General features: G+C 34.6%; 3 protein-coding genes and 1 pseudogene across 3 annotated transcripts in view; 3 read left to right on the forward strand and 1 right to left on the reverse strand.

The window, feature by feature from the left end:
* Window positions 1-6,184: 6,184 nt before the first annotated feature.
* On the forward strand, window positions 6,185-9,339 carry LOC136410610 (glucose dehydrogenase [FAD, quinone]-like). The gene is made up of 7 exons (XM_066392853.1): window positions 6,185-6,431; window positions 6,485-6,697; window positions 6,748-7,010; window positions 7,078-7,514; window positions 8,199-8,387; window positions 8,451-8,790; window positions 8,977-9,339. The coding sequence occupies exons 1-7, from the start codon at window positions 6,257-6,259 to the stop codon at window positions 9,184-9,186; spliced, it is 1,827 nt and encodes a 608-aa protein (XP_066248950.1). The 5' UTR covers window positions 6,185-6,256; the 3' UTR covers window positions 9,187-9,339.
* A 3,988-nt stretch (window positions 9,340-13,327) lies between these two features.
* Window positions 13,328-26,879, reverse strand: part of LOC136410376 (trace amine-associated receptor 8c) — a 51,229-nt gene continuing 37,677 nt past the window's right edge. The window contains exons 7-8 of the mRNA XM_066392514.1: window positions 14,839-15,090; window positions 13,328-14,786 (exon numbers count right to left, since the gene is read on the reverse strand). Coding sequence (XP_066248611.1) covers window positions 14,526-14,786; window positions 14,839-15,090 — 513 coding nt within the window. The 3' untranslated portion in view covers window positions 13,328-14,525. The remainder of the gene's footprint in view (window positions 14,787-14,838; window positions 15,091-26,879) is intronic.
* Window positions 15,600-21,647, forward strand: LOC136413099 (odorant receptor 30a-like). Its single transcript, XM_066396473.1, has 6 exons — window positions 15,600-15,783; window positions 15,839-16,427; window positions 16,481-16,580; window positions 21,235-21,324; window positions 21,377-21,529; window positions 21,591-21,647. The coding sequence occupies exons 1-6, from the start codon at window positions 15,600-15,602 to the stop codon at window positions 21,645-21,647; spliced, it is 1,173 nt and encodes a 390-aa protein (XP_066252570.1).
* Window positions 21,903-23,198, forward strand: LOC136410395 (histone-lysine N-methyltransferase SETMAR-like; annotated as a pseudogene).

Genomic DNA, 26,879 nt, shown 5'->3' on the forward strand with positions numbered 1-26,879 from the left:
TAAGATTTTTGTGAGTGAATAGCACTCTGCTCAAGGCGTCAAAGGTAGAGGTTTGGAAATAAGTCTAAAAAGTCCCCTCGACAAATAAATTGACGTGATCAAGTGATTTTTCTTTTAATGAAATTAAGAACTCTAAACTTGAACCGTTTCGTTTTCGTTGGCCCACCCTGTATGTTAGTTTTTTATGAGTGTACTCAATGGAAAAACGCTCTATGTTTTGATGCTTTAAACTCAGCGGAAACATCGCCGCGGAAAATACGCTCATGTAGTTTGGCACTAGCTTGAACTAACGTAAACTAAAAAATAGTTGACATAAATATAAGTAATATAAAAATAAATATACAGTGGTGGATAAAAGTATTGGCACAGCATGCATTTTTTTAAATATAGCCTTATATCTCATAAATAAAAAGGATATGTATCATACAGATAATGCCACATTATATCTTCAACTTTTAACTTTATTTCTGTTATAAACTAGAATTTAAAACGCTAGTGTGGAAAATATTTTATTACGAACGCAAGAGTAACACGTAATTTTACGGGGACAAAAGTATTTAGCACTCTTGATATTTTCTCCCAAATATTTCTAACTCTGACTGAATCGAAAAAAAAACAATTGCCAAACGTTGTTCATATACAGGGTGGTCAGTTAGTGCGGTCTCGGAAGATTACAGCTAAACTATTTAATATTTTGAATTTCTTTTATTGCGTTGTAAAGAACTCGATTATGGGTACATTCTAAAATTGTTTTCGTTTTATTATCGGAGTACATTGTGTTATACAGGGTGTTCTAAATAAGTGAAAAATATCAAAATTATGTTTGTTTTAAATAGAGCACTCCATATATTAATATCGTTTTACATTTCTTGAGAAAAATGAATGTAAGTTTCATTAAGGTTTACCTGTCCTAAATCTTAAGAATTTCGAAATAATTAAGTTTTTTGTAAAAAAATCATGCACATTTAAAAACTTTGTTTTGAAGCAAGTTTAAACTGGAGCAAGCCGAAATTCCCTATAGCCTTAGGCATGAGACGTATTTTATGCCAGAATTATTAAGATTGAAGTGTCTCATACAGAGCGCCCAAAAAATAGCTTGAAAATTGTATTCCCTTTGAAGGGCAATAACTTGCTTAATTTAAATGGAACACCCCGTATTTTATTACTTGAAATAAGAGATAGACATATGATTAATCGAAAACTGTTACACCTTCTTATACTTAAATGAACAGGTTTTCTTCGAAAAATAAAAAAAAATTCTCGTTGCGTACCACCTTCCTGATGCATCGCCACAATCATACCTTGTTCCCGATCAGTAAGCAATTTTCCGTGGAGCATGGTAGGAATAATATTCGCAAATAAATAAAATCAAAGATTATAAACGAAAATCTTGAATTCGACAAGTTCTCCGCAATATACAGAATGTTAGTGAAATAACTTTCGTAAATTTAATCAGTGATTAAGAACATCGTTTTGAACAAAAAAGTTCCTTACAACAGGGGTCGAAAACCTAATAGTTAAAAAAAAAATGTCAAAGTTGGTAACCGAAAAGCTATGATAAGGTTTAAAATTTGAATAAAATGTGGAAAAATGTACTTGACACATGTTGGTTGTTTGACATGTGTCAAGTGTGTTTGACATGTAACAAAAAAACTTAAAATTATTCAATAATAACATTGCTAAAAGCAATTGAAAACTTAATTAACAATTTAAGCGGTAACGCTGCACTGAATCCGACTGAGAAACAGAAGTTTGTTTTTGTTATGGTTGTTTTTTATGACCCTTATGAGGGTCGCTCGCCCACTTTGCGGGTGAAGTGAGCATTGGAATGCGCAGTAAACAGATTGACTTAGTACCTCAATAGTACACGAGTTATGTAACCATTTGCGTTATGATATGGTCATCTGTACTTTATCCCATTTTATGTGACATATAATGCTAGGCAAAGACGCCTGACGCCATGGACATGTGGAGCCCATTAGGAACCATCGAGAAGGGACAAGACAAAAACCACCTTTATTTTTAAAATTTGTCATGGACTGTATGTCTTTCCATATTTTTAATATTTTAGTGTGATTTCGGTCTTGCTGAATGCATTTTCTGTCGGTACACGCAACAGATTATCCGCAAAGTTAATTTGGGCGAGCTTTAAGTGATTTTATTCCGGCTTATTAACAATACCTAAGTGACAATGTATTCTGTACGCGAGTGTCATGACATGCTTTTGATCTATGTAGAGGCGTTACAAAATTCTGAAGAAGTTGGGCGCATTTACGGTAATCGTTATCCAAAAAGAAAACTTCCAGCTCGACAAACATTTGTGCGAGTTTCCCAAAATCTTCTGGATACAGGGAGTGTTGTTTCTTTATATCAAGGACACGAGGTCGACAGAGAGAAGTTGGTTCTGAAACCGAAGAACAAATTTCAAACCTTGTTCAAAAGAATTCAACAAGGAGTACCCGGAATAGAGCATGCATGGACTCAAATGGTGAACATTTAGAACATTTAATGTACCAAAAACAATCATAAATTTGTGTTTTTGAATGTAATGTGAGTGGTGTAAAATGTGTAACGTGTCATGTTAAGCTAATTAAAGATGATAACAATAATTTCAAGGTAAATGGCTTTTCAAAGTAATAAAATAAGGATCACATAATTTTTAAATTTCATGAATTTAGTGCATTTTGTTAATTATATACTGTAAAATCTACCAGACCCAAAAAACATGTAAAAAAGCAAACCCACCTCATACTGCTACTTAGGCAAGTATGAAAATGAAATGTATGAAAAAAACGCGACGTTGCCAATTCTCACAACATGTTTTTTTGATTTTCCGGGAAAATGGTTCTATTTACGACCCCTCTTATAAGGATTTTTTTTGTTTAAAATGATGTTCTTAATCACTTGTAATGTACTCTCCGTGTTATCATAATTCTCACGGAATAATTTTAAAGCAACTAAACATATCACAGAACAATTAGGTTGCTTGTTACATTAAATTGTTATTTCCTTGTTCAGTATAAGTAATTAACTGGGTTAAAAGTCCGGATCCCGTTGCAAACTACCCTTAATGACATGATAAACAGTAGTATTTAAGCAACTTAGAATCCCTTAGTCGGCAGTTCCTGTTCAGCAGTCCTTCCTCATCAGCCAGCTTAAAAAGAAACCACCACCAGTACTTAGTGTTTTCTTGTTCTTGTGTAATAGAGAAGTTGAATAAAAGTGTTGTATCCAAAAATCGCGTATAGTGCCACACGGCCACATTACACAATGGTTAAATTTACGAAAGTTATTTCACTAACACCCTGTATGTCTAAGTGTAGCCTTTGGTCTTATAATTGTTTGTCACTCGATTACCGGCACTGCAGCAGGTTCTTAGCTAGATCTTCGCTACAGGTTGTGACTTGTTACTGCAATCAACCCTCATGGATGCACTTTTGGTCGAAGAATTCAAACACGACCTTATGTTTTAAGTTTCACCAAATTTGGGTAAAGTTTCTCCCCAAAAACCCACGCTCTTATAGTTGTTTGTCAGACTGTATAGCATTATCCGTTGATTGAGAAATTATATATAATGAAAAACAAAAAATACAAAATAAAACAACATAAGGAAGACAAACCTATGTTAAAAAAGATGTGGGAGAGTGCTAGATATATGCACCTTTTAAGAGGGTATTTTTATCATATCTACTAATTTTCTTGGTGATTGTTATATGTCATTGTTCTAAGAAGGGCAAAAGGTAATAAAAGACAAGGTAAAAAATCCAGGTCCGTATTTAAAAAAATTAAGTTGATGATGATTCCTCAAAGATGAAACGTCGGATTTCAAATTTCACAACACCATCTTGTAGGGAAGAAAAAGTGGCAATAATGAAGTAACATCTGGTTTGGAATGTTTTTTCAAATAAAGTTAGGAAAAAATAAAATTGATATAGCAAAATTTCGATTTTTTCTGGATATCTCCGAAAGTATTCGGAATTTTTCCACATACGAAGTAGCATTTTGTTGGGCACTAAATTGCGCAACTTTGCCCTAATTTAAGCGACCTCGTATCTCTTATAGTTTCTGAGATCCCAATGATACGCCTCGAATTTGGACTACCCTGTACAAAGGGCGTTCGAATTTCAAGTAAAAGTTTTGTTCGAATTTGGAGGAATGTTGAATTTAAGTTTATACCTCGAGTTCCACTCTAAATCTAACCAAAAAAGGAAAACAGGGAAAATGAGCAGAATTTGGTTTCTGTCCATTTTGTTCCAGTTGACCAATCAGAACATAGATTTGGTAGGTTCTCACAAATTTGGTATTCTTAGGTTGAATGAAAAAAACAGACCTTAAAAGGTTTTTGCAATTAATGTCTTAACACATGTGACTTTGCGAAGGGCCAGATTACCGATTAGGACTAATGAGTGGCGACAGAGTCACGGTGTGTCAAGAGTACCCGGGAATATTTTTACCTAATGGTTTTCACGGTCAAACCAGAACATCCCTCAAGTTGAGCGACTTATGTATACAGGGTGATTCACAACTTGTCTATAAAATTTTAGGGAAAGGTGTGTCATGAAAAACTAAGTCGATTTTGTAAGAAAATGTTTTGGAAAATCCTTAAAATGTTTTCGGAAAAAATTGTTAAAGTTTAATCATTGTCTAACTGGACGACTGTAATGTTTCTGTTTTTCTGCAGAATTTCTTTTAGGTTCATCAACGTTACGTATAATTTATAGTTGGGTCTCCCACGTGTCAATGGTTGAGAGCTGAAGACATGGATGATCCAACTTAAGGGTTCTTCCAAAATTGCTTACACATGTAAGCTCGCTTCTTTTATTTCGGGTGAAACAACACATATCTTCAGCTTCCACCCATTGACATGTGGGAGACCCAACTATAAATTATACGTAAGGTTGATGAACCTAAAAGGGATTCTGGAGAAAAACGTAAATATTACAGTCATCCAGTTATACAATGGTCAAACTTTAACATTTTTTTCTGCGAAAATTATAAAGATTTTCCAAAAAATTTTCTTACAAAATCGACTTAGTTTTTCATGACACACCTGCCCCTAAAATTTTATAGATAACTTGTGAATCACCCTGTATTGGTTATCGGTTAGATTTGAATGAGGCATATAACAGATGATTTGGATGGGTATCCAACAACTGTAACTGTAAGTAAATATTTTCTCTGATTGTATTTTATTAGTCACAGATGGGATTGTATAGAGCATCTAATTTTACACTGGCACACCTCAATTGTTACGGGCGTAAAGTGAACTTCATTCGCACCGAGTACTTCAGGATTTTGAGGAACTCAAAATGCAAATACATATACGACAACATAGTAGAAATGATGCTTTAATGCTGAAATAATTGGTAGTGTTTACACAAAACCCATATTTTGCTAGGAATAATTTAATGGTGTTCATACTGTAATGTGCCGGGTTGGAATAACTATACGCGAATCAAAAATATAACACTTTATTAACTTCTCGATAATACAAGAGCGGGAGCGAGGCGTAAAGACCCTTTTTATGTAAGTGTTTTGTGAAGGTTTCTGCTGAACTATATCTTAACTGCTTGACTGCCCTATTTATATACATGATATCTACATGGACTTTGCTAAAGTACATCAATAAGGGTAGTTTGAACCCTAAACAGTACAGAGACTTTGAGTCTCAGCTAATTACAATTTGATGGGTTGCTTATATTAGACAAAGGAATTGTGTTTCTACGTAGACATGCATTCTAATTAAGTTCTAATATTGTCCTTAGGTTTCCATGAGAAAATAGTACAAGAAATAATGTAAGAGGTTAATACATATATGATATAATAATACGTATGCGTAAGCCGGGGTGCTTTACAATACAATCTAAATTGCACGAACGCCATTAAACATAGCACTGAGTAAATAGTGATTATACTTGATAATTCTTCTTTTTTTTGGTAAAGAAAGTGTCGCGTGTATCTACTAATTATTGTGAAAATGTTTATTTTGCATTTCATTCATGCAATCTAAATTGCATGAACGCCATTAAAACATTAGAACAACCGCCATTAAAACAATTTAGATTGCATGAATGAAATGCAAAATAAACATTTTCACAATAATTAGTAGATACACGCGACACTTTCTTTACCAAAAAAAGAAGAATTATCAAGTATAATCACTATTTACTCAGTGCTATGTCGATTCGGTTCACGACAAAAGAGATATGAAGGGACTGCTGCCATAGTCAATTGCATAGAATCCATAGTTCCAACAATGGCTATAATTCGAGCGTTGTGCTTCTTAGTGCAACTTTTCTTTGTATCAGGAGATTATAATATTTTCACTGACTTGTATCAGCAAGCAGAAGCCCTAATTGCCGGTGCTTACCAGCCAGTTCCCGTAAACAATAATGCTTACTTTGAAGGGCAACGCAGTAAGAAGATCCATGGTAAGGGCAAGTTATGTCTTCCTTGGCGCTTTAAAACAAATTTTTATTTGCAGAAGCTGGAGTCTACGATTTTATCATTGTTGGAGGAGGAGCTGCTGGAAGTGTCTTAGCAAATCGCCTCACAGAGAACCATTTCACAGTACTGGTGATAGAGGCTGGAGGGGAAGATCCTGACGTATCAGCAGTTCTCGGTTTAGGCCCGTATATGATCCTGAGCAAATGGAATTGGGGATATAACACCACTACCCAATCTAACGCCTGCCTTGGTAAGTTAGCTAAATCACTTATCTTATCATCTCTAAGAGTTTCTTTGTAGCGTCGATTGACCAGCAATGCCTCTACGCCAGAGGAAAATCTTTAGGAGGATCCACCAACATTATGGGGGGATATTATGTTAGAGGCAACGCAAAGGACTACGACAAATGGGCAGATGAGGGTAACGAGGACTGGTCTTATAACGATATCCTCCCTTACTTCCGTAAAGCAGAGTTGGCTAATTTTAGCGTCGACGTTGAACCCCAATATCACGGTTTTCACGGACCACAAGTCATTGGAATTACCGAAGATGTTCCCGGTTTAGTGAGTTGTTTTTTTACACAATATTCGCGCAGAATTAAAATTTTTCTGAAATTTGACTATTGCATAGTCGAGCAGTTTATTGAACGCCTTTGGAGAACTAGGCCTAGAAGAACTGGACTACAATGGAGAAAATCAAATAGGTTACAGTAGGCCGCAACAATATTTATCTTTTAACATTCGCTCCAGCACCAACTACTCCTATATCAGACCAGTCAGGCATAGAAGGAATCTGTTCATAACATTGAACGCTCTTGCTACCCGCTTGATTATCAAAAACAAAAGAGCTCATGGAGTCGAGTTTGTTAAAGGAGGACAAACCTATAGGGCCTTCGCTTCCAAAGAAGTTATAGTCTCTTGTGGTTCAATTAACACTCCTCAATTGCTGATGCTGTCCGGGATAGGACCGTCAGATGAGTTGATGGCATTAAAAATCGACGTTATTGCTGATCTACCTGTTGGCAAGAATATGCAAGATCATGTACTTTTTGATATTCTGGTGTTTAAGTAAGTATAACTGATATTGGTTTATGCCTCATATAAAGAAGAATAAAAAAGTAGGGAACGTATACTAACCAAGTTGTAAGATAACCTTCTTTCAGGGGGTTTATGGTCAGATGAACCATCTTCAGGTTTCATTTTGAAATTTCGACTTTTTCCTTCCTCAGTGTTTAATGCAGATTGTAACTATCTCTTTCATAAATATCTTCTATACATTTGAGCCGAATTGTTCAGTCTTTGTTGCATTTTTTGGGATTAACGCCTCACATACAAGTTGGGATTGTTAAAGTGGCGGAATTGCATCAAATCAGTGGCACGCAAAGTTTTCAGAAACTCCTGCTTTTCCGCTGGGTGTAGGACCACATTATCAATGTTCTTGGGAGGAAAACTTCATAGAATCCTGTAAATCGACCAAGAAAGATATTTTTCATCATTTCCATAGAATGAACTTCCTGCCAAGTTTAAACAGATTTCCCATTATTAAGTGCAATCCAAACTGTTATTTACTATCATCAGTTGTAAAAGATGCCAAATTGATACAGATTCTTTTACAGTGTATAGTATTGTTCTTGTTGATTCAGTTAATATTGGTTGACATTACATTGAATTGGTAGGGTACGTGGGAACATACTCGATTTATGCAGAATTTTCTGTAACCATTGATTCTTTTGAACCAATAAATTCTTCTAGAACCAATAACACATACTACAATCTAACTTTAGAAGAACAATTAAAGTTGTGGTATCAGGCCAAGAGGCCTCTAACACCCGCTTTCGGAGGCCTTTTGGTGTCTTTTTTCGACTATGACAATGACACAGTGCCAGAAGTTGAGATTTTCGCTTTACCTGCCAGTAGCTCGATTGGTGAAATATTTAACAGGTAGGTAAAGCCCATTTTCCTACAAAAAGATAATGAAAAATCATGTTTTGTCTATTTCTCTAGAGCATCAGATGTTTATGCTGCAGGTTTCGAGAACTTTAATGCCCTGAGCGATTTTATAATAGGCATTGCCCTATGTCATCCCGTCTCTGTGGGAGAAGTCACTCTGGCTTCAAGCGATCCTCGCGATTATCCCTTAATAAATCCTAATTATTTGTCGAATGAAACCGATATCGAAATTATCTATCAGGGGATTCAAACTGTTTTGCAACTGAGAAATACAACAGCTTTCCAGGAACTCGGAGCAGAACTACATTTAATGCTCATACCTGGATGTGACGACGATTACAAAAGGGAGAGCAAGGATTGGTGGTTCTGTGCTATCAGACACTTTGCCTCGACTGTAAGTTAATAGGAAAATTCTCTTCGGGCCAACATTATCAATGTTCGGGTAACCGCCAAGAAGATAATTTCACACATCAACGTGTTGTTCTAATTTTAGCGTTGATGTGGAAATTGTTTTACTAAGTTACCAGGAGGTTGATGTGTAGGCTCTAAAGGGTATGAAAATGTGAATGTTTTTATGAAGGTATTTCATCCCACTGGAACGACCAGAATGGGGACCACCTCTGAAAATTCTGTGGTTAACTCCGAACTGAAAGTTCATGGGCTTCATGGGTTAAGAGTGGTGGATGCAGGAGTGATGCCAAGTCCCATTTCAGGACACACAGCTGCTCCCACTGTAATGATTGCAGAGAAAGCAGCTGATTTGATTAAACAAGATCACCTGTGGCATTAACTCAAATATGTTATCCAGAATTAGGAAATAAGGAGCGATTGCATTACCGTAAAAAGAAGATAGTTAAATTGCAAATTATAAAAATTTTCTAAAATATTTAGTGTGGTGCCTTCGCAAATGTATTATGAAATAAATAATCCTTTCTTTTCACTCAGGGTCACCTACTTTTTCAAACCTGGATTTCTGTTCTGATTTTTTCCGTTATCATTTTCTCTACAGATCAGTATGAAATTTCATGTCAAAGTGGTGAAGGAAATTTTCATTTCTAAACTATTTTTAGTAGAAAATTGCCCCTTGGCAATTTTCCGTGGAAGGCGAAAAAGCTTCTACATTGAATAGCGAATTTGATCTTTCGGGTAGAAGTAGTGAGATGTCAGTGGTCAGTCAGTAAAGGAAGGCTCTAAAAATGAATCAAGGTGTACTACTTGATCTGTCTAGTGAAACTAATTTAAATGAATATTCTCTTGCCTAAATTTTAATGAAATATCTAAAAAGCTATCAAAGGTGTGGGGAAATTCTAGAAAAATCATTGAAGCTTTGACGCTTTGTATATCGAAAACTGTGAACTTTCGAACTCGTTTCACCTGTGTGGTTTTAAGCTTAGAGATTAAAACTACAATTAAATAATTTTGTGAAATATTGTACTGAAAGTGCAACATAATAATACAAAACGTAAACTGACGATAAATAAATATTTTTATTAATTTTTATATTTTATCTGATTCCAAATTCAACAAAGCTTTTAACCAAGAATATCAATATTCAAACATCACGCGTTATTTCTAATGAGTTTTCAGGGTATATTCATTAAAAATGAGCGAAACGTATCATTTAATTTTCCGTAGTTAAGCTTATATACAATACATATACGTATATGAAGTGTAATATACGTACATACGTATACGTATAGTAACATATGAATCTTTTACATTTTTTACAAGATTCTTGCTGGAATGTCTTCGACATCTGGTACATGTTTTTATTAGATACACCGTATATTCTTTCTTTTCGCCTATTGATTTCATAGTTAGAATGGTGAGCTGTACGCCCGCAAAGAAAACTAAGATTTTTGAATGTCTTGCAGCCATAGTATGGCCGTTATCTTTCGGCCTATGACAGGGACCTTTGGAAAACACCGATCATAAAGTTTTTTGAATGTTTTAGCACCGATATCATTTCTTAGATGATTCAATCCATTGGTAGTACAACAAATAAAATATTTATAATGCTGAATAAACTAATAATCAGGTATTCTTTGTTTGAAAGATTCATGAGATACGCCATTATAGTACTAGAGATAAACTTTTTTCTTTTTTTCAAGCGCGTTTTTCCATCAAAGCAAAACAATAAGCATAATTAAATTCTAAATTATAAAAAAAACATCCGATTTTGGTCGATTTTTGTCTGAATTGCGAGCGCTAAATTTTTAAAACTCGACCTGTTACCCATTTTTCAATTAGATAGCGCAGAAAACAGTTTCTCGAAGATTTTTATTAGCGTTAACTACAACATTATGTACTTTTATAATAATATATATAATATATATGTGGGATTTTTTTAAATTTGAAGTTATCAGAAAATTTTATTCTCGGAAAAAGTTTGTACAACTCATCTCATGGGGGAAATCCGAAAACGATAAAAGTGGCGCATGAGTAAAGTACCTTTATTTTTAATTTTAGAGGAAACGTGTATTATGGAAAGTTGTTTAGAATTAAAAGATAAACCCAACAATGAACTTTCAAGCTTCTATTTCATAAAACACTTTTTCGGAATTTTTTATGATTTACTCTGTGTGGACAATAAAACGAATTCATTTAATATGCTAGTTTCGTTTCAGAGAGGATTAAAAAATACAAATATTTGAAAAAGTGTTTTATGGAATAGAAATTTGAAACTTCATTGTTGAATTTATCTTTTAATTCTAAACAATTTTTCATAACGCACGTTTCTTTTAAAATTAAAAATAAAGTTACTTTACTGATGAGCCATTTTCATAATTTTCGAATGGCCCCCATATAAAATGAGGTATACAAATTTTGTAAACTGCGTTTTGAGTTTGCAGAAATGCACAAACTTTTAACGAGAATAAAATTTTCTGATAAATTCCAAAAAAATCCTATATGATGCGTACTTTCTGTCAGTCACTGTATATGTAATATGTCTACTATATACAAAACACACATATATGATGATTCGCAAGGACCGTTTCATTTAATTCTTTGATCATCATCAAAGGCATCTTGGCACATATTTGACCCGGAAATGTCTTTTTTTTAACATTTTTTATGTCTTAACGTGTCCTTTGATTCACTATACCAGTACGTACAGTATTTAATAGTGGTTTTTGGATTAAGCAAGAGCTATGAAACCATATGCATCGTTATGGGCCTATCTGCACACTATCTTATTTTATTATCTTATCTTATACATCAGCAGGCCACAACAATTCTTGTATTACAACAGTTGTTCCGGCACTACCTTCTACATCATGTCAATTGCACCTAGATCAAATCCTTTCATAACATAAAATGTCCTCGCCACTCGATTGATCATCAATAATGCAACAACTTGTGGGGTAGAATTCACTGCACAAGAGCAAACTAATAGGCCCCTTCTGTACCCCTTTACATTACCCAGAAAATTCAATTGTCAGTTCAGATTTCAAGGTTCATGTATTTCAAAGGCTTAGAATAGTGGATCCTGACGTGATACCAAGTCCTACTTCAAGACACTTAGGGGCTATCATTACACTTATAGAAGAACAAGACCCTGATTGGATTAAAAGTTATTACTTGAGGGGTTAAAGGTCGCAATGGAGCAAGAACACTGATTTTATCAAGAACAGTATAATTAGGTCGTCAAGGCTGTTTTTAAATGAATACTGAGGAATATTTGAACGAGTCAAGTAAAATGTGTTCTGTCTCGTTTTTATTTGACCATGGTTTCTCCTCTAATGACTCATCCATGCTCAATTTTTTGGTATGTATAATATCGTGCAGAATTTAAAAATTCTTGTTATTTTTCCAGTATGCACGTTTATCTTGGAAATCATGTATATTTTTTGCTGTTTGGTTAATGTAAAAATTGACTAGGATATTTCTGTGGCTTCCATATCGGCGAACTGTTAAGGACTTTAGGTTATTCATGTTAAGGACTGCAGGTTATTGTTTCTTGGCGTAGTTTGCTTAGTTAATTTGTTTTGTACTTTCATCCCTTAAGTTACGCCCATGGGCATCGATACGTATTTGAAGGATTCCATCTGGGCGCCAGACCATCGTACCCATCAGGCCATATCGAAGGGCTCTTTATGGCTGGGAAATACGCTACTAGTCAAAGGAAGCTTTCTAAATTGGACCTTTGCCGCGATCCGCAATTCGGCGGATCGCAATACTTCAATGAAAGCGACTTGTATAGGTATTTGCCAGATGGCGGCGATTTTATGACCTTAGGGGCGACCATTGCCCGTAAGGGCTTCTGGTGTTGGTGCGCCCCTGGTTGGAGTTCCTCGGGTTTAGTACTTAAGGGATGATTGCAGTAATTTTGCTCTCTTTGACCAGTGCTCGCTCTAGACATGTGATCGTAAACGTAACTCGTAATCTTCCCAACTAAGCAAACTCCCACTTCATACTTAGACCAATACTTTAACATTATTTATATAAGTGAAATTTAATACAGTCCACTTTCGTAAACCAAATTGTTGTTTTCGTGGTTTTCGTTTATCGAAGGAACCTCAACAGCGAACTGATTTAAATTTTTACTTAGCGACACTTGCGAAAAGTTGCGAAAAACAAATTTCAGGTAAATATCTCGTAAACTTTAGGAGAAATAGATAAAAATTATTTTGAATTTAAAACTCTGTTTATATGAGGGGAGTGATCTAATTTTTTTTACCATCAATCAGCAAAGAACTTGTAGATATAGTACAGTAGTTGACCCAAGTGAATGATAACGTAACGGTAGTAATATAAGAAATAGAAAACGCATTTAAATTTTTCAGGCTTGGCGCAAATGGATTTTTTGCAAATTTATCAGACGATCTATGCGACGAAAATTGTTAACAACTAAAGTTTTTGTTGTAATAAAATGGCAAGAACGTACATAAAAACTTTATGTTAATACAATAACACATTAAATGGTCTATAGGAAAGTATTACAATAACCCGTATGTACAATTTAACAAGTTAGGAAATGCATATTAAATGGTATTATTAACTCTATTCGATCAGTTACTAGCGGAACGAAGTCGCTTCTGTACACAAGTCTTGTAGAATTACTTACTAAAAATACCTACCTCCTATTATTATCGGCTTAACTTTATCTTAAGTAAACGCCTTTCTAGGAAATTATGTCAAGCCATTTCGATGCTCTTACAATTCAATTCAGGTTAGTTCATATTGGTTCCTCCAGTTTCCTGACAATTCAATTTACTTCTTTTCTCTAATGCGCTACACTAGGGGAGCCTTATGGAGGGGGAGGGGGGGGGGGGGGGGGGGTGATGATTTGGAAGTTCTCGTAAATAGAGATACGTAACAATTTGTCAAGACTGTCGACAAATAATGTGTTAATCAGAGACGTGATGGTAACCGAAATAAGGAATGAGAGATGCGGTAAATAAAGTTTTAATAGAAGTCTAAACAAAAGCACTAAAAATGTAAAAGACTTAAAGAAAATATCTGATCTTTAGTTGAAAAAAGAAGTTGTTCTTACGATCTTTTGTTGTGTATTATATGTTATTTGTGCTGTGCATCACTAAGATGTGAATATTTCCAATTTAAATACCATATTTGTAAAGCATCAAAATTGCAGAAAAACTTTGTTCTTCAGTTTGTTGTCAGTTGTCTAATTTTATTGACATTTTTGTAAATTTTAAGTATCAGAAAAGAGAAGAGGTGCCTTCGGAGTAATGTCGCTTAGATGCAAACTTTTCTGAACTTAAAATAGAACTTCCTCGACGAGACGTAATTTAGATGCGTTTTTTTCAATTATAACAACAGTTTTCAAAATTTCATAAATACTGACATGACGTCATTCAGATAGAAATTTTTCTAAACTTAAAAATAAAAATGAGAAAAAAAAACTTTAAAAATATTCTTTCTTCATTTGTTCAACTGGACCTCAAACGAAGTACGTATACAGACAAGTCTACAAATTCTTGCAGCACTTTCGTTGCTATCACAAGAGTGATTTCTTGTACTACAAGCTTTCCAGTGACTGTTAAACGTCAAAACGCAATGAAAAGAGATGACCACGCGTCACTCCCTGGAGACGATAGCGGTTTCGGCCGAACTGCCCATGCTTTCACCCCCCAAATCGAACGTCTGCGTGGTCTTATCCAACTTTCATAAGTCCGACAGCGAATTATTTATCACGCTCATCTCGATGGCCCCATTGCAGTCTAGTTTCGGGCCCTGCTGAGTTTGGGGCGGTCCTGGAAGGGAATTAGATGATACCGTACGCTCCAGAATCTCGCCCCAGTACTTTTCAGAAAGGCCTTCGAGATCACAGTCGGGCGTGTGTCCTAGATAGTTCGACGAAGGCGAGTTATTGCAAAAGTGCTCGAATTGCTGCTTTTTTTTGTCGTGAATTCGACGACAGAGGAACTACAAAAAAAAAGATCTGCGTGATGGGATCTTCAACACAATTTGTGCTTACCCCGCTAAAAATCTCCCTACATATCCTCCTAAAATGATTATTGAGCGTCCAGTAAATGAAGGGATACCAGAAATTATTGCTTAAGGCCATCCAGGTGGCGATGAAGTCCAAAGCAGGAGGTGCCCTGGATCCGGTGCAGGCGGCTACTACTTCCTGGATCGTCCAGGGTGTGACTAAAACGATGAAACCCAATGACATGGCTGCCATAGTCCGTGAACATACGAGGCTCAGTTTGCGTTCTTGGTCTATTAACTGAAATTAAGAAAATAGTCATGCGGTGAAATTTAAAAATGTTTTTACGCAATTTAAACTAAAAATTGTACCATCAAATATATCCACGCACAAGAGGCGCAGAAACTACTATTTCCACTACAGGAATTGAGGAAATAGGAAATGAGCAGGGTACTCATCAGGAACATTGAACAAAATTTGTATTCCTTCATTATGTGCATATTATTTGTATCAGAACCTAAAAATATTATCATCCATATCAGCAATGTATGCAATTTCCTAAACCATTAGTTTGGATGCACAAAATACATACCCATACAATTTCCCTTGCATGTAAACAAATCGCCTTTCGATTACAAATACGAGGGCAATTTATAAAACTGCATGGAAACATGTGGCGGAAAATTGCGGCAAATCATATGCTATCAGGAAAATTTACTCTCATCATCTTGAGCAAATCGCCTTTGTATTTTACCCCTAATAGATCGATTATTAGATTGGTTACTATATCATGCACAGTCCACTAAACAATGGCGACCGAAGAGAGAGGAATTCTCTACAACACTGTTTCGTTTCGGTTTTTGAGATTTTGCAAATTTCTCCCGAAACACGGCCAGAATCCCCGTCATTGTCTCATAAAAATTAACGTAATTTTCTCAATAGTGTTTGTATTGAACTTTTTCATTGCTGCGTATATTTACACAGGCTTAGAAAGTAACTTTTTTCCCGCATTATTAAAGCCTCATCACTAACGAACATTTTTTTACAGGGCACTTAGAATTGGATGTGATAAAATTCTCAGTAGTCTGCCTAGTTTCTTTCGCTGGATTAATGTGGATAAACATCTTCTGCGTCAAGAACCGGGAATTGCTTTTGACCCTCGCAGAGAAAGTAGTTAATTTTCAAACCTTCAAAAAGCCACCTCAGTTCGAGAAGTTTCACAAAAAAATGATGTTTTTTTCAAAGCTGCACTTGGTTTATATAACTTGCGCCTCGGCTTCTTATTTTATATTCTTTGCTCCCATACACGGGCGTTCTTGTGACAAAATCAACAAAACCAGGAACTTAACCGAGGTTTGCACTCTACTAATAGCTCTACATATACCTTTTGTGGAGAATCAGAACCTGGGAAAATTTCCTATAGTCTACATCATCAACTCTATTATCTTTTTTATTGCCTTCTATATGTATGTGGTAGGGGGTACTATCGTGTGGCTCAATGTAGAGTTGGTTGAATATATCCGAATCCGGATTAGACATGTTAAAATTTTGCTACTGAAGGCTATGAGAAATACTGATCAAGTTGAAAGAAGAAGGGAGCTTCGATACGCGTTGAAGTACCATGTAGCGGTTTATCAGTTGAGTGGTTTGGAAATCGGGTGGTTTTAGGATAATAAGAATTTCGTTGCAGAATGGGGATCCTAGCTGATAAGTTCTTTGGTATAGAACTGTTTTTGCATGTTGTATTGACGGGTGTGAACTTGGGAGTTTCGGCCTTTGTTATGATACAGGTAAAAAGCTGCACTAAGTTGTTTAATTCGAAAGAAAAACACTTTGGTTCCCCGACACATATAGACACAACGTGTAATTACGAGTAAATCCAGCATAAAGATATAAACAATCATTCGAAAATAATGGTCACTAGAAAATAGCTGAAACGTTTTTTTTTAAATAAATAAAATGTTTAGAACGAATTTGACAATATTTACTCATCAGTGGTATAGAAGTGTTGTTAGTTGTAAAAATATTTTCTTAAATTTCCTCTTGTTAAAGTTTACCTTATAACAAGGTCTACAGGAAATCGCTATTCGAATATTTCGATATATTCGAAATTTTGTTTTCATAGAAATAATATTTTTTTAACTAGATAGAAGAATTGTTGAGTTTTAAACAGAATATGGATTGCAAAACTTTTCTAGAAAAAAAATGCAATAATTTCGACTATCTCAAAAATTGAACAAAAATCAAGGATAACTGTTTAGCGTTTAATAAAAAAATTGTTTAAATAAAAGATATTCATTTTTTGAACGTCTACAATGGTCTATAAAGAAAATACGGGATTGCTATTTAAAAAAAATTTCCCTCGAAATGACCTTAAAATGACGTTTTGACTAAAAGTCACTACCTTCATGACATATCCCCTTCTTTATCGGACAAATTTTATTTGAAACTTTTTTCCGTATAACCCGTTTTGAGTAATTTTGAATCACAGGTTTAAATGGGACACCCTGTATATATGTAAATTAAGATTATAAATAATATAAGATATGTGTATAAGATACATAAAATATATATGTCAGAGATTTATTAGTTTTTAAGTTCTGTAAATGTAACATTATAAGAGACAATAAGATGAAGGGCAGGCTGACAGCCTTCTTAAGAAAAAGCATTGTCGAGCGAGGTCACTAATACCACGACGCTCTTAAGTGGCCATGTGTGCTAATTATTTGGGTGACACTAAACTATTGGTTCCTTTGTAATAGGGACTAGCAGGTACTTTTCCCACGGTTCTGAAGGACTCACTAGAACTGGGAAAGTTAAGACAACGGGGACAAAGAACTGGCAGTTAATAGATTGACGAGCAGAAGAGCGGTCGTGGGGTAGTGAATTCGCTAGTCTGTCTTTTCATTCTTTAACTTTTAAAAAGATACCTTTCCTCGAAAATGGAAAACGCATCAAACGCTATTCCGACATATAGGGTGGGCCACGAGTAACGCCTCGGAATCTCATGACAAAGCCAAGAGATTTTTTAATTGTTTCTTTTTTGAGATGTATACAGACTAACTAGAGCTACATTTTAAAATGATTTTCAAAGTATACAGAGTGTCCCAAACACATGTAATTGATCAAAGTTGCATTTTTTTAAATGGGATCCCCTGTATATTATATAATTTTTGAACTTAACCATTAAAATAAAATTAAGTTGTATTAAGGTTTATGGTATCTAACTCTAGCAGTTTTTGAAATAATTCAGTTTTTGTCAAGATGCAAGATAATTTTCAACACCCAATCTCTTATCCCATATTTAGGTTTTTAAAACAAAATTTTAATAGGAAGCCGTCAAGGGACCAAATTTTATACTGTAAGTTTCAAAAATTCGGCGAATTGTACAGGGTGTTCTAAAAATAGCGCCAAATTCGTTCAACTTTTAACTGTTAATAACTACTTTAATTTAAATGGGACACCCGGTATGTTGTGTTACTGTTAGATGCCAAATTTACTTATCTATCGAATATCACTAGGGTTCCCTATACCTAGCTCTACTCATTTTCGCAAAAAACATACATTTTTATAAAAATTTGGATTATTTTTTATGGGGGTATGTAAAAAATGAAGTTTATAAGATTTCTCCTACCACGACTGATGATACGAAAATAAGAATTAGAAATGTTTTTACCTCTATTACGCCACAAATGCTAGAAAATGTCAGAAAATCTTTTGAAGAAACAATCAAAATATGCATAGAAGAAAATGGTCATCATGTAGAACACCTGATATAAATTTTTTTAATTATACTTAGTTTTCTGCTTTTTGTTAATATTGTTAAAATTGTAAAAAATATACGCAAGTAAATAATTAAATTCCATGAATATCTTAGCAATTTCATATGGCATAATGTTAAAATTGGGAATTTAGATATTTTTATAAAAATGTATGTTTTTTGCGAAAATGAGTAGAGCTAGGTATAGGGAACCCTAGTGATATTCGATAGATAAGTAAATTTGGCATCTAACAGTAACACAACATACCGGGTGTCCCATTTAAATTAAAGTAGTTATTAACAGTTAAAAGTTGAACGAATTTGGCGCTATTTTTAGAACACCCTGTACAATTCGCCGAATTTTTGAAACTTACAGTATAAAATTTGGTCCCTTGACGGCTTCCTATTAAAATTTTGTTTTAAAAACCTAAATATGGGATAAGAGATTGGGTGTTGAAAATTATCTTGCATCTTGACAAAAACTGAATTATTTCAAAAACTGCTAGAGTTAGATACCATAAACCTTAATACAACTTAATTTTATTTTAATGGTTAAGTTCAAAAATTATATAATATACAGGGGATCCCATTTAAAAAAATGCAACTTTGATCAATTACATGTGTTTGGGACACTCTGTATACTTTGAAAATCATTTTAAAATGTAGCTCTAGTTAGTCTGTATACATCTCAAAAAAGAAACAGTTAAAAAATCTCTTGGCTTTGTCATGAGATTCCGAGGCGTTACTCGTGGCCCACCCTGTATAATAAAATCGTTATTATTAAGAAACAATTTCGCTCATATAGAATCTTTTTTTTTAATTTATAGTTTGAAATTTTAAACGTCTGCGCAGAAGTAGCTACAATGAATATAAAATGAGCAATGAAATTATTATACAGAGTATCTGTAAAAGGTCTTTACAACGCTCTATCACAGATTCTTCAAATCAAAACAAGACGATTTAACAATATTTACCCTAGTCCAAAAGTTGATAATAACAGCGCTAGAGGGCGTTAAAGTTGAAAATTAATAATCAATTTTTTATCATATTTTCCATACTGTACAACATAAAAACGTGAAAGTTACCGTAGGGGAGTTTTTCAAGACGCCGAATTTATATCTGCTGACAAATTACACTTATCTGGTAGAGAGTGCCTCTTACAGCTCACAACATGTATTTAACTGATAAAAACTTTTTTGCCTCCTCGTATAAATGATTTTCGAATGCAGTAGTGTATTTGGTAATCGTTTCTAAGTAAAAAAGGTACACCTTGTTGACGTTGCTAGGAAGAGCCGTTTACGAGATAAATACATTTGAGTAATTTAGGTCTTATTAAGATTTTAGATTAAACAACTTATTTACTACAAAAAAGGTACTTTTGATAAGACTTTTCATAATTCGCAGTAGTTTTACAAGAAAACTTAATTACAAAAACATGAATGCAAAGAAATAAAAATATCATGAAAACTGTTCAAAGTGTTCACCATTTGCACGTATACAAAGATTTATATGTCGAAGAAAATTAAAATGTACTCTTTGCATAACTTCTTTGTCGTTTCTAATATTATTTATTTTATCTTGAATACGTTGCCGCAGTTGTTCTTCGTTATCGACAGTTGTCATGTAAGCCATGGACTTAAGATGTCCCCATAAAAAATAATCCATTGGATTTAAGTCTGGAGAACATGGTGGCCATTTTATAGGGACGTCATTAAATTGTTCGTGTAAAAGCAAGTAGTTTACACTAAATACCTGACAAATACATTTCTGTAAGTCATATTTTTATCTAAAGAATATTTGCTAAACTTTTTTGTGTTAATTTTTTTCTTCGATGTATAAATCTTTGTAATTAAGTTTTCTTGTAAAACTACTGCGAATTATGAAAAGTCTTATCAAGAGTACCTTTTTTGTAGTAAATAAGTTGTTTAATCTAAAATCTTAATAAAACCTAAATTACTGAAATGCATTCATCTCGTACACGGCTCCTCCTAGCAACATAAACAAGGTGTACCTTTTTTACTTAGAAACGATTAACAAATGCACTACTGCATTCGAAAATCATTTATACCAGGTGGCAAAAAAGTTTCAATCAATTAAATACATGATACGGGTCGCATGTTGGTACCCTCTACCAGATAAATGCAATTTGTCAGAAGATATGAATTCAGCGTCTTGAAAAAGTCCCCTACGGTAATTTTCACGTTTTTATGTTGTACAATATGGAAAACATGATAAAAAATTGATTTTTAAATTTCAACTTTGACGCCTTTTAGCGCTGTTAGTATTAACTTTTGGACCAGAGTAAATATGGCTAAATCGTCTTGTTTTGATCTGAAGAATCTGTGGTAGAGCGTTGTAAAGACCTTTTACAGACACCCTGTAGAATATGAATATTTTCTCAAAAAGTCTAGTTTACGACTATTACATTGATTCCAATTTATTATTATAGTACATCAGATGGATAAATAATGAAATTAATCATAAATAGGTGCAAAATAAATCAGCTAATTGAAGAAATTAACTGAAAGATATGGTTATAAAATGTTAGTCATAGTAAACATACGAGATAAATCGATAAAAACTTTCCTTATTTTTGGACAGAGTGACTGCAAAATCCCTTACTGCAGTGGGCCTGATTACGCATCTATCGTCTATCCAATTTTTTAAAATACTTTAAACTTTAGGGTGGAAGTTTGGAGTCTCTACTGATTTTCGTTGGGTGGCTGAACGCCATTATCATGGGCTGTGTTGCAGGTCAACATCTGACCAACGAAGTAACCTGTTCGTCTCTATTATTTCTAATTTTTTGAACTTTCATTTTCTTAGGGCTCGGCCATATTTGACGTTTTATATCACGTGAACTGGTATGATTTCGACATCGGCCTCAAAAAGGATTTGGTGTTCTTTTTACTGCGGAGCAACCGGCCAATGTGTATCCGTGCTGGAAATGTTGTAATGACCAATCGTCTTTTGATCCAGGTAACCTTCAGAAGAGAAAGTTACGCTCTTTTAAATCAGACACAATAATTTTAATTTTTAGATCCTGAGAACGGCTTACTCTTACATAACATTTTTGAGAAACATTGCTCAAAACTGAATTAATTTGAAAATAGCTGTTTATGGATCCATTGATGCATTAGTTGATACTTGAAATTCATAGAACCTGGAGCCATTAGAGGTACTAAATATATGATCAAATAGACATCAGCAGAATTAAATTATAAGATTTTGTTGTTTTCAATTGAATTATAGATATCCTTGTGGATCCCAAAAATGGTACTACTTTTTTACGCGGCATTTTAAGATTGTTTTTTGAATGTACCTTAATGGAGTGAAAGTTGTCACATCCATATATTAGGTCGTGTAGTATGAAATGAGTAGATTCTCGAAATGCCACATTCAACTGCGAATAACTTCACTCTAAATCTATATTTGGACTTGACTTTTTTATGTGGAAAAGGCACATTCTTCCTCTTTCGATCAGAGTTTAAAGTGTTAAAAATTATTGAAAACTTTTATTTTTATAAAAATTTTTGTGCAGCCATGCAAAATAGTGAAATTCGTGTGTTAATGAAATATGAGTTCCACCGTGGAACCACAACAGCTCAGACGGCTCGCAATATTAATGATGTGTTTGGTACTGAAGTCACTTCACAGCAAACAGTATCTCGTTGGTTCATGAAATTTCGTTCTGGCAATTTTGACCTGAACTAACCTGAACAAATGAACCACGTGGACGACCTGAAACTCAAGTGGGTAACGATTATCTGAAAGCCGTGGTGGAAGCGAATCCACGTCAAAGTGCAAGCGAATTATCGTTAATATTCAGTGTAACCAAAAAAACAATATTGACTCATTTGGCTGAAATTGGTAAGGTGAAAAAGCTGGACAAGTGGGTACCGCATGAGTTGAGCGACATACAGAAAGAACGACGTCTCGAAGCTTGTTCTTTGTTGTTCTTTGTTGTGCCGGTATAATAACGATCCATTTTTGAATCGGATTGTTACTTGTGATGAGAAATGGATCCTATATGACAATACCAGACGTTCATCGCAGTGGTTGGATCAAGATGAACCACCAAAACATTGTGCGAAAAAAAATCTTCATCAAAAGAAGCTTATGGTGTCCGTTTGGTGGTTCAACGCAGGTGTCATCCATCACAGCTTCATGAAACCTGGTGAATCGATTACGGCTGATGTCTATTGCCGACAACTGACCGAAATGATGAGGCAACTGACGGTTAAGCACCCAAAATTAGTCAATCGAAGCGCACCGCTATTGTTGCATGACAACGCTCGGCCACACACCGCACAAGTCACCTTGGCCAAGCTACAGGAGTTGGAATTGGAAACTCTTCGTTATCCACCGTATTCACCCGACTTAGCACCCACTGATTACCACTTCTTTCAAAATTTGGATAACTTCTTGGTAGGGAAAACATTCAACTCCGACGAGGCTGTCAAAGCTGCCTTCCAAGAGTTTATCGACTCCCGGCCTGCAGGCTTTTACAGCAGGGGAATCAATGAACTTCCCGTTAAATGGCAGAAGTGTATTGATAATGGTGGTGCATATTTCGATTGACAATAAAAACATTTCATGTGAAAAAAAATGACTAAAGTTTCAATTCAATTCTGCTCATTTCATACTACACGACCTAATACTTGAAATTTCTAAGTTTTAAATATAGCCATGCGATATTAATACTCTTTTCCTCAGCTTGATACACACTGAGAATGTCTTTCGAAGAATTTTATTTTTGCAATTCGAGATACAGTTGTGGACAAAAGTATAAAATGTTTTAAATCCATCGTAGTTTTATATCAAAATAATTGATTATTAAAAAATAAGCATATAGAGAAACCCAAATATATATTTAACAATATTAGAAACAAAAACAAATAAGTTCATTTCTACAAATATAAAAAAAAAAAAACAATAAATTATACTAAACAAAAGAATGTAATATTTCGTAAAATCCAATATAATCAATACAAAACTTTAAATAAACTAATATTTAGTGGCATATCCTTTCGAGTCGATAACAGCCTGACATGGACGTTGCATAGAATCGATTAAATGTTCACAAATGGAAACAGGAATTTTCACCCATTCTTCCTGCAGGACTTTCCACAATTCGTTGCGATTGGACACATTCCTATCTCGAATTTTTCGGTTTAAGTGTTTCCAGAGACGCTCAATCGAATTAAGATCCGGTGAATGAGATGGCTACTCTAATGCGGGGATGTTATTATTATTCCGCCAATGTTTTACTAATTGGGATGAATGTTTGGAAACGCTAAAGTTAAGACATATTTTCATCAGCAAATGGCAACGTATGATTCTCAGGGATGGTTTTGTATTGAAACCGATCCATAATTTTCTCAATTTTGACCAATACGCCGGATCGAGAAAAACATCCCCATAACGTTATGCTGCCACCATCATGTTTCACTGTAGGTTTTCGATACTTGGGGGTCAAACCTACCCCCCACAGGTTGACGAACATAGCTTTTCCCATTAGAATTAAAAATATTAACTTTAATTTCATCACTGAAAGGACCAGTATTCCACTTTGAAGGTGACTAAAACAAATGTTCCTGAGCAAATTTAGTTCTTGCTCTTCTGTTCGTAGAAATTAAGGACTTTTTACTGCGATCTTTCCTACTAATCCCATTTCGCACAACAGACGACGTCAAATATGATCGCCTATATTGATGTCACTATTGTCAGTGATTTCCTGTTTTATAATCCTGGAGGACTTTCCAGGATCTACAAATGATATTTTTTTTATCCGTAGATTGGCAGTGGCATTCGTTGTTCTTGGACGTCCAGGTTTGAGACCATTTTTTACATGTCTGTAAGTGCCAAATTTTCTTAAAATTTTGGAGACAACTCCTTGGTTGATTTTCAACGTTTTTGCAATGTCTTTTTGGTTGTAGCCATCACATGACAATTGGACTATTGATTTTCGAAAATCTTCCGAAAAATACTTTTACTTTGGCATATTTCGTATAAAATGCGCCAAACAATCGGACTGAATAACTGACAATGCCCCCATAAACAACAAAATTATATAGTATTCCATACTTTTGTCCAACAAAAAAATGTTTTTAAAAACAACAACGTTCCTAAGCCAAATATTATATGGCGAATTTAGGAACGTACCTTTACTTTATCAACGAACTTTGAAGACGAAAACAAAAGTGGTCACCAAAAAAATGTTTCAAAAAATATTCCATACTTTTGTCCACAACTGTATATGTATTGCTTAGTCGCAGCTCCAATCTATCCTAATTGCAACAAAGTTGCCAAATATACTGCAAATTAATAAATAGACACCGCACAATACATTTTCCCCTCTTTTGAGTACATTTACCATGTGAATTTTTTCTTAACAATTGAATTACTGTTTACATGTATAGTTGGAAACTATTCTTGCAGAATAAACGTAACCAGCCACACTGGAAGTTCTCTCTAACTATAAGCTGCTCACACTGAGTTGGAGCTCTTGGTTTCTCGTGCAGGGTACATGTTTAATTAGAACGTGTCTCTCGAAAATTTTGATTAGTTTTCTTAGACATTAATTTATTGTTAAATTATTGTATATCCTTAATCTATTAATGGTCGGGGCCCCTGGTGCGCCGTATGTTTAGGAAACGCCTTATACATTACGTTAAGAATTTCATAAATAAATAGAGTTACTTTAGAAACTTAATGACTACCAAATTGAGTTTACATCCCAGAAATGGCTAATGCCAAATTCGAATCCTGATTTCGGTTTCTCAAGCTAAATACTCATATACGTGTATGACTCAAAAGACAACTCAAGCATTCATAAGTTAAACAGACGGAAATGTGCTTTATAGTCTCAGTGTCTTACATTAAGCAAAAGCGCAAAGTATGAAATTGTTTCTACTCCGTCGCCTCCTTTGAGTTAAATTGTTACTTCCGGCTTTGGTTTCAGACCCTGAAAGCACTTAATACACATGGTAAATTAAAGCTAGTATGCGAAATTTAATGCTGTAAGCATGTAGGTCAATAAAATTTCCTATTTTGTGCGCCAACGTTTTGTTCGCGGTATTGCCACATCTTTTCCTTGTATATTTGCTCTCCAGAGAGGCATGTAATTGAATTTATCCATTTAGAATATTGAAATTCGAAGAAGGTATAATCACCGGTGTAAATTTACTCAAAAGTTCTGGAGAACTTTACGAGAGGCTTTAATGTAATTTCATAAAAACTTCTATCAAAGTTTATAATAAGCGAAATCGGAACAAACATGAGCTGGAAGTTTTCGCCTTTATAATTAATTTTTTTTTACTTAACACTCAGAAAACCCTAAATATTTCACCGGAATCGCAGTTTTAGGAACATTATTGAGAAATTCTTATGATCCATTAGCATGAGAAAGGGAAACGAAATTACATTCGAGATTCCCCTGGCGCACCTTCCTGTTTCGATATTCGGGAATGGGGATTTTTATGAACTCTTTATTGTACTAAAATAAACATGACGTCCGGGCAAACACTTCTTTTCGGTGAAAACGTTTTTGAAAAAAAAACGAATTAAGCTGAAATTGGAAACGTTGGAGTTTTCAAATAACTTGAGATGACAAGAAAGGGGATCTATGTGTTCGATTCCTGAGAAGTCTTGTTTATTTTATCAAAGTAAATTGGTTTTGGTTCAAGCTCACTTTGAACTAGAGTCTCATTACCTATAATGAAAACGCGAACTCAAATACCTCTCTTGATTAGAGAGGAATTAATTAGAGTTTCTGCCCTCAGCCAAACAGCTTTAGGCAAAATCTACTCAGAGTTAATAAACTTCCGCAAACAATAATTATTGCTTCCCTTATAAAACTTACTTAATTTAAATTTAATTAGAGATGGGGCATCATCGATTAATCATCGTGAAGTTCGAGAATGTCTTTTTGTGTGTTTGGTACAAAACATCATAACAAAGGCCAATTCAAATATATTGCGTACAAGTTTCCATACTTGAGGAAGAGATAATAACCTAAAACGGCACAAAATAAGGGAGCTGCACCAGAAATAGCGCCTTTTTGGGTTTATTCACCAGTTGTTTTCATCCCTAAAAACAAATGAAACCCCTTACATTGCCAATACGGCTGGGTTTTCCTCGTGTTATTGCGCTGATAAGACAAAATGCAAATATCAGCCACTGAGAGGGAATGATGCTCCCCGTATTTCCCGCTTTTGCCGCAGCAGATTGTTTAAATATGGTAAAAAACGAAAAAGCTTGTTTTATGGGGAATAAAGCTGAGGTCGGCATATCCCATATAACTCTATCATATTATGCAAAAGAAAAA

The sequence above is a fragment of the Euwallacea similis genome, chromosome 1, assembly GCF_039881205.1.
Source record: "Euwallacea similis isolate ESF13 chromosome 1, ESF131.1, whole genome shotgun sequence".
Classification (NCBI taxonomy): Eukaryota; Metazoa; Arthropoda; class Insecta; order Coleoptera; family Curculionidae; genus Euwallacea; species Euwallacea similis.